Below are 12,563 nucleotides of genomic sequence, written 5' to 3' on the forward strand. Positions count from 1 at the left end.
TTCTCGCACTATCTTTGTTAAGCATACTACATCATTCTCAGTTTTGAATGAACTCTATGTCCGAGCCTCCCTGTGGGGCAATGAATTGCAGACACACGGCATCTCTAAAGAAATTTCCCCTTGTCTCAGTCTGGAATAGTCCATTACATCCTAGATAATGAATTCTTATTCTGAACTCCTCAGCCAGGGATAATATACTCTGCAACCCGCTGATTGAGCCCTGGAAGAATTTTGTAAGTTTCAATGCCATCTCCCGTCGTTCTTCTTAATTCTGGAGAATTCAGGCCTAGTTTTTTCAGTTTCTCCATAAATAGCAAGCCAGTCCATTAAGGTTTTCTCGGCACTAAATCTAAATGTAGAATATCACAGTACAGACCCTTTAGCCCACAATGTTGAGCTGATTTACAGTATTTAAACCTTGTCTATGATCAATCTAAACCTTCCCTCTTTCACTGTTAATAATCCCCTATTTTTCTTGCATCCACGTGCCTATCTAAGAGTTTTTTAAATGTCCTTATTGTATCAGCTTTGACCACTATTCCCTCTAGCAGTGTATTCCAGGTACCTTCCACTCTCTAGTTTAAAAAAAACATGCCTTTGATATCTCTCAGAACTCATCATAATCAGGTGTCTTCTGGTATTGATCACTGCTGCCCAGGGAAAACGATGGTGGCTGTCCCTCATAATCTTATGCACAAGCTTATCCTCTTGTTGGTAAGATCAAAACTGCACCCAATATTCCAGTCTTATCAAGGCCCTACACCATTGCTTTTAGAGAGCTTCACTCCTGTATTTAAATCCTCCTATGAAGGCTTACATATCATTGGATTCCTAATTGATTGCTGCATCTGTGACTTGTATTCAAGGTCATACTCGATACTTTTAAACATCAATGTTACCCAATCTGTCACCACTTTAAAAAAAAAGATATTGTTTTCTGCCCAGTAGTAGATAATATTCAATAATTATCTTCTTATTGTTCTTGTCCACTCACTTGTCCCCATTCTTTTTAACCCTCTTTACATTCTCACTTAGAATTCCACATAATTTTGTCACATCAGCAAACATGGACATAAGACATTTAGTCTGCTTAGCTAAATTGATTTAGATTGTGATAAGGTTAACTTGTCTTCTGATTACATCTTTCATCAGGGAGTGTTAATCACTGCACATTTATTTTAAAAAGGTACCATCCCTTTAACTCAAGGGAAAATAGATTGCCCAACCATCAACCTCTGCCAATTTGAGAAAGATGTGAATATTCCTGTTCCCTTTCTATCAGTCATTTCTAAATTACCCCCAATTCTGTGTCTTTTCCAAACTCGTGTGTGATTTTCAAAAGCTGAAAATCCAAATATTGGTACTCTTTTTTCTATTTATCATGTGATCAAGGAATAACAGTAGATTATTTGAACATGTGACTAGATTGGGACAAGTGAACAGTCAGTGTAGGGACTGCCATCTGTGCAGTATCATTCTGTAATTCCACATTATGAAGATTGAAAGATATAAAAGTTGAAGAAAGGGTAGCTCAGAAGCAAACCGAAAACTGCTCCTTTTCTAGTTATCATTTGGGGAGACCTTGCTTTTGATGGAATTACAACAATATTATTTTTGTAAACGAGACATCTGACAAATTATGGTGTGAACCCCTCTTCATTCTTAACTGGGCAACAGGTCCAATACTAAAATGGCCTTGATTTCATACCTCCTACTTGATTCTCACACAAAAACATGGTATGAAAGTCTCAGAAGCCCACATGTTTGTTTCATTGCAACTGCGGTGAGAAATTTGACTGCATTGGATAAACAAAAAGTTGTAACAATTCTGCAGTGCATTCCCCAGCAATACTTTGCAAAACTTGACTTCCTGCTTCTCCCCCCACAACCTAACCATCTGGTTCACTCATTAATTCCAGCCATCCTCAACGGCGGCCCTTTGGGCGCTGCAGCACATTTAAGTAAAAGCCTTGTTTTCACCTTACCAAACGTAATTTTTTGTGTGTGTGTGTATTTGGTGGGAGAGAAGTATGGAAGAAACCAAAACTTGAGCAGAGTCTTAGGAGGGCCATAACTGGGAAAGAAATGTTGAGAATGGCCGAATTAAACTAATTTGGTGTTTATGGGGCATAGGAAGGCCAATTTAAATTATGCCATTAAAATTTTTGCTAACAGCTTTTAAAATAAGGTTAACTTGTGTCTGGGGCACATCTATGTTCATGGAGTGCTAATTGCTTTTGCATTAATTCAAGGGGAAATAGATTGGAAAGATTTTGACATAGATTTTGCCCATTGCTCAGCTGCACCAATGAAGAATAGTTAACGTGGTCCAATTTATCTATTTCCAGATAGTGAATGGAGTGTTGCAGGCTAATTCAGTAACAGGCCGTTTGCAGCTTGTGGATGCATCAGGTTCACTGGACTGTGTTGTGCAGGACTGTGAAATAAGTGAAACTGCATTTAGTGACACCATGTTTCTTGGTAAGAACTTAGCTTAAAATTTCTGTCCGTGTTATTTATTTATTAATTTAGAAATGTGCTGAAAGTGTTTCTCTCATCTACTTATTTAAATTACACTCTGTGTATGGTGATGCACTTCACTTGTGAATCTGCAGAAGTCATCCTCTGCATTCAGTGCCCCTGTTGTGGTCTTCTCTGCATTGGAGAGACTGGATGCAGACTGGGAGATCGCTTCACTGAGCCCCTTCACTCTGTCCGTATCAAAGAAAGGGATCTCCCAGTGGCCAACCATTTCAATTCTGCTTCCCATTTCTGTGCTGACATGTCTGTTCATGGCCTCGTACTGTCAAACCAAGTCCACCTGTACATTTGAGGAGCAATACCTTGTATTTTGTCCGGGCACAGTCCAACCGGATGGTATTAATGTCAACCTCCCATTTTCGCTACCCTACTCCCTGTTCTCCTTCTCTTTCCCATCCCTCTGTCATCCTTCCTCCAGCTCACCACCCCCTTCTATTCAGAGAGCCATTTCCCCCCCCCCACCCCTGCCGTTTATTGGCGTGCCCTCCCTCCCTTATCCACCTGATACCTCCTGCCTGTGGGACTGTGCTCCTCCCTCTGCCACTCCCTTCCCACCCGCCCCCCCACCATTTTGTTTGGGCGCCTGCCTACATTTTGCTCATCTAGCATTGTTTTTACTTCAGACTTTGTATAGAAAGTTGTATAGAGCATCAACTCCTGTTTAACCTTTACCATATCCCGTTATAATTTTGTGCACTTGGCATAATATCAGTAACATTTATCAGTCACCTATGCTTCAAGGAAAACAAACCACCACGATCCAGTTTCTCCTCATAATCGAAACACCCTATCCCTGGTATCAGGTTCCTCAGCGCCCCTACTAGTGCAGTTACATCTTTCCTATTGTGGGGCAACAATATTCAAGCTTGATCTAACCAGATGTTTATGTTGCATGAACTCCATGTTTTTGCATCTGTACCCCATCTAATGAAGGCAAGCTGCCTTCACCATCTTATCTACCAATACTGTGACCTTTAAGGATCCATGAACTTGGACTCCAGAGTTCTTCTCTTCCCCTTTGGGGCCCTACCATTCATGAGATGTTTTCTTGTTGTTATTCCTCGCAAAATGCATTGCCTTGTACTTCTTTCAGGATTAAATTCTGCCTGCCATTTCTTACCCAATTTACCAGCTGTTCATTGTCATGCCCAAGACTACCATTGTTCTCAACACCGTAGTCATCTACAAACTTGCTTACCATACCCACTACATTCACATCCCAGTCATTAATGTGTGTAAAAATCAGTGCAGGTCCCTGCGGTACCTTATTGATCACAGTCTTCCGATCACAAAATGAGCACTCCACCAGCACCCTCGATCTCCTATCACTAAGGCAACTCAAGGTCCATTTGGACCTCATTGACTCTTTGGACTACCCTTGCCAAAAGCTTGCTGATTTCTGAACAATCCGATGGCTGATTATCTAAGTTTAGCTATATATTGACCTGAAAGGAAACCATACCATGGAAAAATAAATTTGAAGTATCAAGTGTCTTCAAAATCTTAACGTGAACAGTGTTTAGAAGCTTAATCTCTCTGTCACAAACATGGCTTACCTGTATCATAATTAATTTGCTACTTTCAGATTCAACATTTTATTTTAAGGTCTTTCCGTAACTTCTCTCAGTTGCTTGACAAACAATTCTGGGAAGATTTAGTATCAGCTAATCCAGGAGTGAGAGGGACAATTTCAAAAATTTACAGTTCTGTTCTGTTAATTAAAAGTCATTCACTTCCCAAAATAAAGGCAGAATGGGAGCAAGAAACGGAAAGTGGGGAGGAACTATGGGAAGAAGCTATTGAGAGAATTTGCTCTATCACCTCCCTCACTTGCCTGGAACTTGTTCAGTTCAGGGTGCTCCACTGGGTTCACTTTTCCAAATCCAAATTGTCAGCCATTCTTCCTTAAATGCAAGATAAGTGGCTTACCTTACCACCTAAGTCGCATGTTTTATCAGTGCCCCAAAATACAACGGTTCTTGAGTGGAGTCTTTAGCATTCTGTCTAAAATATTTAAAGTCAGTTTACAACTCTGCCTGTTGACTGCAATATTTGGAATCTCCAACAAGTCTCGAAATTTCCTGCAGAAAGAAGTAATAGCATTTACATCCCTATTAGCCAAGTGTATAATCTTGTTACACTGGAAGTTCTTCTATTACACTTCTATTGGATTAAGTATGTCAGTTTATTAAACTGGAGAAAATCAAATACATATTAAGAGGGTCTACCAGAAAATTTGTCCATAAATGGCAACTCTTTTTGCATTATTTCTTAATTACGAGCACTAACTGAGACAATTGTACTGAGCCAGTTCTATACTGATGATGCTGTCAGCAAAAGTGCCAAGGTGGACAGGAAGTGGGGTCTGGGTGTGTATGTGTGTTGGTTTTTCTGTTTTTTTAAAAAAGAAAATAGGAGCACGATGTACATCTGTATAATTTGTCTAAGTTATCTTTGATGCTCAGTGAACATATTTTGGGGGAAAAAAAGGATGTGGACTGCCACTCATGCATCAACAGCTATAAAAAAAATCACTTTCTGTTTCTTAACCAATGTTTTAAGATGCTTTTTAAAATGTAAACCTTTAGTTGGATTTCCTGTGCTTTCACTACTTTCTGTAATTAGTTCTGTGTTTTGTATTTTTTTTATCTCAAGTATGTCTGGAATTCACATTTGTCTCTGTTACAGATTGTCTGGTACAGCTGCAGAAATTCCAGCTGGTTTTGGAACGGTTTATCCTCAGTGATTTCCCATCCTTCAAATATCTTGATGACCCTCGATATATAAAGAAGAAACACACCAGGTCAGTGTGCATTAAATTTAATTAATGAAGTTCAGAATATTAAGGCCAATCTTACAAGCTCTTAATCCTATTGTGACATGATTTTTACATCCCTATGCCCTTGTGAGAACCAAGATACAACAACCAGAATATAAATTGATTGACAGTAAACATAACTGGTCGAGAAACTTGTGGTCTTGAAGTTTAAAGTTTAGCAAAGGCCAGTGACTGATCGAATTATACAATGTATGCCTTAAGGTTACCACAATGAAAGGAAGATTTGTAGAGATCATCCAGTTTCCCTTTTGATGTTCAGTTTTTAAAAAAAAATGAATTGAAGCCTAGCATACGTACCTTAATATGAATGAGAGTTTCTACTTGATCTTTCCTATCAAGTTCAAATGGAGTATTTCCTGGAATTGTCTTGCATTTATTATGCTGAGATTTAATATCACTCAAACTGAGTGGAGTTTAAAGATGACCTTGTAAACTGATTTTTTAAAAATGGTTTATTCCATGGTGTTATTTTTTTTAAACTTTATTTAAAAGATTTTTAAACAGCATACAATCAAACAACAGAAAGAAATCAATTTTTAAATATATATGAAAAAAACAAAAACCCCTCCCCACCCTCCCACTTCTTTAGCCAGCTCCCAAATTCGTATGTTCCAAATAAGAAGACCACATTTTAACAAAAAAGGAATGATTAACATGCAGGTTGCATGTAATTTTTTACAAGCTCTCAGTTCATTAGGCCAACGTGCTATATTAATCTCCACATTATCTTTCCAAGTACTAGCTACACATTTTCGTGCTACAGGCAACACTAAATGTACAAATGCAATCTGAAATTTATCCAACCCCAATCCCTTCAAAGAGACCATATAGCTCAACAAAAAAAAATCGACGGGTCTAATGGTAATTTAATTTTGAATAATTTTTCCAAGACCAACCTAATTCCTTCCCAAAATGGTTGTACTTTAACACAAGACCAAACAGCATGTAACAAAAGTTCCAGTACATAATCCACATCTAAAACAAGAGTCCGAATTACTAAACCCATATTTTTTCAGTTTCTCTGGAGTCAAATATAACTGATGTTTTAAATTTAAAAAAAAATTGTAATTAACCATTCCATATCTTACAATTTAGTTACATTTTCATGACACATAACTTCCCAATTCTCTTGAGGGATAATATAATTTAAATCACTTTCCCATTTATTCCTAGATATCTCCCATTTTGGTTTATCCATACTTTCTTGTAACAATTGATACATATCCGAAATATAACCTTTCTTTGGTCTATAGGAAATCAAAGATTCAAATTTCGTCAACATGGGTAAATTCATCTCTTTACCATAATTATCTTTTATCAAAGCTCTGCTGATATTACACAAATAAAGAATTTACAGATGTATCAAATTTCTCCCTCAATTGTTTTAGATCCTTTATTGGATAGATTTCCAAAAAGTATAAGAAAATCACAGTAAAAGTCTCCCCCAATCAAAATATTTTCATTAGCCTGATTTAACAATAAAAAAACCCCCGACATGAACCATTCATCATCTACATTAGTTGTGTAAATATTTAACAAGGTCCATGATTCAGCAAAAATTTTACAATTCCCCATCTGAACCCTCCCTGCATTTCCTTCAAATGATTCCAATTCAAACGGTGAATTCTTATGAATTAAAATCGCTACACCTCTTGCCTTAGAATTAAAGGAAGAAGAAAACACACGACCAACCCAATCTCTATCTTCAATTTCAAATGTTCTTTTTCAGTCAAATGTGTTTCTTGCAAAAAAAAGCAATATAAACTTTCATTTTCTTTATGTAAGCCAATACTTGTTTACGCTTAATTGGATTATTCAATCCCTGAACATTAAAAGTTGCAAAGTTCAAATTAAACATTTCATTAATAATAAACTTTTCCATGGCATTATTATTAATAAATATCAATAAATATCTGGAGAGTAATCCACCAACTGCATTGTGGTATCTTTTCCAGTCTAAATTATAATTGTGATAATCTAAGGCTAAATCTGAAATAAATTAAAGCACTTTCAATTTACAAATTTTTAATTATTCTCTTTTATCATATCAGAATATCTTTAGTTTTCAAAATTGGACTTGGTTGTCCTGGGCAAAGAAGAAGCAAAACCGTCACCTTCTGATTGTTGTTCAGCCTTCACAGATAGGAAGAGGAGGAGGATTAGACCAGTTGGTCCCTGCTTTACCATTCAATAAGATCCCCACTTTCACATTCTTGGATGGGTCTATTGATGAGTGATAAAATGAGGATAATGGACCATGCTTAAAAGATGGCTGCAGCTCAGCTTGAGAGTGCCAGCAGTTAGGTTGGTTGCTTAGAACCTCACATTTCCCATTAATTCTGCAGCTTCCACAAATATTTATACACTGCAACGCACTGCATAAAGATATCTCTTCCTACCCAGTGTTAATTGATGATAATATTTTATTCAACTGGCGAAAGTTGCCTTTTGTCAAAAAAATCAATGCAACATCAAAGATTTCTGCTATTTCTAAAATAGAAACAGTCCCAGGATCTTGTATTTACTTTGATAATGTTTTGGTTCCCATCCCTTGATATTAACTCGATACATCTATGACCTGGACAATCTGTGTCTATTATGTCAAGATTTGAGAAAGGTTCTGTTTATCAACTGATCATAGTCTTAACTGATCATAGTCTTAATATTATGGATATAAGTAAATTTTAGGAAATGAAATTAAAAAGCCAACAAACCTATGATGAAGTTGCAGGAAAAACACAATGCTGGAGAAGCTCAACAGGTCCAACAGTGTCCTTTATGTAGCAAAGATAAAGATACATAATCTACGCTTTGGGCTTGAGCCCTTCATCAAAGCATGATAAAATGCCAGCAGGCGTCCAAACAAAAGAGTGGGGAGAGGTGGCAAAGGCAGGAGATGATAGGTGGAGAAAGGATGGAGGAGACCGCAACAGTGAGGGGGAGGAGGGATGGCTGGGTTAGGTGGGTGGAAGAACTGGAAAAAGAGGGAAGGGGAAAGAAAAGGCAAGCAGGTTTAGTGGAAGGGAGTGAGGCCAATGTTAATGCCATCTGGCTGGAGAGTGCCCAGACAGAAAATAAGGTGTTGTTCCTCCAATTTGCGGGTGGTCAGGGTGGGATATTACACAAGGCCTTGGCCAGACGTGTGAATGTGGGAGTTTGACTCGAAATTGAATGGTTAGCTACTAGGAGGAGAGGAGGCGCTGAGCAAAGCGATCTCCCAATCTGTGACCGGTCTCTCCGATGTAGAGAAGGCCACAAAGGGAGGAAGTTTCTGGGCCTAGTATGGGACATGAGATTTGAGTTCTCAAAAACAAAAAAGAATACATTAAAAACCCTGTTCTTAGGAATTCAAGCAACCGGCAAAAAGATGGGGGAAATAAATACTTTAAAATTAGAACCCCCCTTGCGGCTCGTTCACCAATCCACACAGCACACAATTTCATGCAACCAGAAAATTCAATTATCCAGCATCTACCAATCCCCATAAATGCTGGAGACTAGGTGTTTTACTGTACTATTGTTATTTGTTCATGGAATGTGAAGCAGTTAAGAGATAACCTCAGTTTGATTGGCTTGGCATCTTTATGGCCAGATTGGATTAAGGTGGAAAATTTGTCTTTATAGTGGACACTATTTTTCTTCAAAACACGCAAGTCTGCAGATGCTGTGATTGTAGTAAAAATACACCAAAATGCTTGGAGAAGGCCTCAGGCCCAAAACATCAGTAATATATCTTTGCTTTTTATGGATGCTGAAAGACCAGCTGAGTTCCTCCAGCATTTTGGTGCGTTTTTACTATTTTGCTTTAATGAAAATCTGATAACTTTCATTCAAGATTTATTATTTAATTACTTGAATTCAGTTTCCCTGTATGCCATGTGAGAACTTGAACTCGTGCTTCGAGATGAAAAGTCCAGGCCTTTGGCAACTAGAAGTAACATAAACTTAAGTAAAACATGACACCATAGTTGAAGTAAAAACACAATGGTGGAGAAATTCAGCTGGTCATAAACTTAACATAAACAAGTTATTAGGTTTCTGATATTCAGCTGCTAGAGAACAGCGTAACCACAAAATGTATGTTGTCCATAATCTTGGATGATACAGAGGAGAGTACCTCTGCCTCAAAGCTCTGGAGATTCTGGCTTGAGTGCTGTCTTCATAGAGTTAGCAGATTCTCTAGGTCTAAGATTTTCTTCTCAGATACTCCATTTTCCTCCCAGATTCCAAAGACATCCTGGTTGGGTTAATTTGCCACTGTTAACTACCCCTAGTATAGGTTGGTGGTAGGAGAATTGGGGAGAGATTTGATGGAGTAGACTCAATGGGCCTACTTTTATTTCTATATCTTGTGAGAGTCTGGGGATGATCAATATTTAAATTTAATTTGGACAATTAGCATGGTAACGGGCCATTTCGCCCCATGAGCCCATGCCGCTCAATTACACCCAATTAATCTATAACACTGGTACGTTTCAAATGATGGGAGGAAACCAGAGGCCCGGGAAGAAACGCAGACGTAGGGAGAACGTACAAGCTCCTTACAGGTACCACGGGATTTGAACCCCGGTCCTGATCGCTGACGCTGTAACGGCATAGCGCAACCACTACGCCAACTGTGCCACCTGCTTAGGTGAAGATGAATGATTGATGTGGGTATTGTGGATGGGGTCAGAAGCTCCTATAAGGAAGCAGTAGAGCAAATGCATTTAAGACATAGCTAGACTTTTGTAGAGTAGGGGCATGAAGGGTTATGGGGAAAAAGCAGGCAGGTGGAACTGAGTATGTGGCTAGATCAACTGTGATCTTATTGAATGGAGAAGCAAGCACGATGGGCCGAATGGCCTAATCTTGCTTCTATTTCTCATGCTCTTGTGTATGATGTGATGGGGCTGATGTGAAGAGAGCCAAGGGATGTTGTCCAAGCATGAGGGGAATAGTGAAAAGATCTGTCAAAACCATTAAAACCTTTTCCTGCAGGGATCACGGGAAAATGCATCCAACAACCTTGTACACCATTTCCCACATGCAAATAAAGTAGAAGTGCAATGTGAACAAAAACAACCAATGGCAGCCTGAAGAGATGACAGGGAAGACTGGCTCACAATATATCCCCCCCACTCCCGTCTTGTGTCGGTCATTATATAAATTAATGATTTTTGAGTAACTTTTTGACTGTGCACATGATGAGTGAAAGTTTGGTGAAGCTGAGCTGTCAAGCAGTGAGTACAGATCTGAAGTGCATGAGAATTTCCTCTGCATTGTTCAGTATTTCTAGGCCACAACAATCATTTGAGGACATTAAAACCTTTTAAAAGGGGAAAATTATAGCACAGCATTTTAACTCTCTCCTGGTTTATCTTTTTGTGAATGCCTCTGATTTCTTTTCAACAGTATCCCTTTCCATTCTAGACTCTGCAAATGATTTTGGTTACTGACTTCCTGGCTACACCTGTCCCTCTTCCCCCTGTCAGATCCATCACCCCAACCAATTTGCTGAATGTTGCACTCCACTTGTTCAGTCGGTTTCCTTCATGTTGTGACTCTTCGATGACTAAAATCAGATACTATAAGAAAAGACAATTGCAGTAGAGTTCTTCTCTACGGCATGGAAACAGGCCTTCCGGCCCAATTCGTCCGTGTCAACCAAGGTGCTTTCCTAAAGCAAGCTCCACTTGCTTCCATCTGGCCTTTACCCCTCTAAACCTTTCCTAACCATGAACTTGTCCAAATGTCTGTAAAATGAGTAATTTTACTCGTCCTCCACTTCCTCTGGTAGATCGTTGCCCAATTCCTCGAGTTTAAGATTCCCCCGGCAAAAACCTTGCCACCATTCACCTTATCTATGCACCTCCTAATTTGATCAACCTCCCATAAGGCCATCCCCAGTTGTTTTTATACTAGAAAAATAGTTGCAGAATGGCTAATCCATACAGCTGCATCGTGACATCCTAAGTCTTGTACTCAATGACCTATCAAATGAAGACGAGCAGGCCATAAAATGCCTTCTTCACTACCTTGTCTCCCTGGATCATGACTTGCAGGGATCTAATACCGTATACTTGTACCCCTCGTGTTCGAGACTATTTCTTGGGTCATTGTCATTTACTGTCCAAGTCCAGTGGTGATTGAAATTCCACCTGCCATTCCTCAGATAATTATAGATCTTGTCGTCAATCCATCTTACGATGGATCTGCAAATTTACTAATTATGCTACCTATTTCATATACAATTCAAATTATTGGTCTATGACAAACAAGAGGAAGTTGAGTGGGATTCATGGATAAATCAACACATTAAATACAAGTTGAATTGTACAATCAAAGCACAACTGGAGAACTGTAATGTCATGGAGCAAAGATAAAGGTGCCTCACCAACGGCTGGAGCCCTTCATTAAACGTCTTTGTTCATTCATTTGTTTATATGCACGGTCAGTCGACACCAAGAGAAAACTGGGCAAAAATTCTGGTGTGTCACCAGGTTGATGTCAGTATTGGTTTCAATGCAAAATTAAAGGAGTCCGAATAAGCATTGTAGTTGAAGTCAGACCATTGCCCTCCTCCCCACCCTCGACAAGCAAGGCGGAGACGGCCGGGGGATTTTGTTTCTCTGGGAAAAGCTCTGCAGTATTTTTCCACTTGGCTGTCGACGTGGCAGGGCTTTTGTTGCCTTGAGGAGGAATGACGGGAAAGGGTTTAGAAAGGCATTCGGCAGCTGCAGAATGTGCAGTCAGACTCGAACAAGGATTCTTTTGGTCGTTACAAGCAGAGCAGCATTTGCAAAATTGAAACTACCCCCCCCCCCCCTTTTCTGAACGTCTGCGCAGTTTGAATAGAAACTGCAGCGCGGACAAAAGTCTTTGCGGTGCTTGCTTCGGAAAGGAGGGCATATTTATTTAGCGGTTATTATCTGCAATGCACGTCACTTGCCGAGCCTGGGGGGTTTACTGGGCAGGGAGGGGAGGGGGGGGCGGCGGCTCACTGCAGCAGATGTTCTTGTGGTCGCTGAGCGGGTTCAGCCGCAAGATCTGGGCTTTTGTTGCTGCTCCACTTGCCCCCCCCCCCCCCCGGCTGCAAAGCCAGGGAAAACAAAGCACGGACAGTGTGGGTGGGTGCAGACAGTGCTGGGGAGGGACAGTGGGGGTGAGTGGGTGGGGGTGAGAGCAGACAATGCTGGGGAGG

At 39.7% G+C, this 12,563-nt stretch overlaps 1 protein-coding gene and 1 long non-coding RNA gene across 3 annotated transcripts in view; one reads left to right on the plus strand and one right to left on the minus strand.

The window, feature by feature from the left end:
• The window catches only part of ctc1 (CTS telomere maintenance complex component 1), a 67,993-nt gene that overhangs the window by 20,455 nt on the left and 34,975 nt on the right, over positions 1-12,563 (plus strand). For both annotated transcript variants that reach the window (XM_069912175.1, XM_069912174.1), the window contains exons 11-12: positions 2,349-2,481; positions 5,230-5,344. In XM_069912175.1, the coding sequence (XP_069768276.1) occupies positions 2,349-2,481; positions 5,230-5,344 (248 nt within the window). The remainder of the gene's footprint in view (positions 1-2,348; positions 2,482-5,229; positions 5,345-12,563) is intronic.
• On the minus strand, positions 7,299-12,272 carry LOC138750022 (uncharacterized). The gene is made up of 3 exons (XR_011349020.1): positions 11,757-12,272; positions 9,233-9,308; positions 7,299-7,513 (listed from the first exon to the last, which is right to left on the minus strand). It is a non-coding gene; the product is annotated as an uncharacterized lncRNA (long non-coding RNA).

This window comes from Narcine bancroftii, chromosome 14 (genome assembly GCF_036971445.1).
Source record: "Narcine bancroftii isolate sNarBan1 chromosome 14, sNarBan1.hap1, whole genome shotgun sequence".
Taxonomy (NCBI): Eukaryota; Metazoa; Chordata; class Chondrichthyes; order Torpediniformes; family Narcinidae; genus Narcine; species Narcine bancroftii.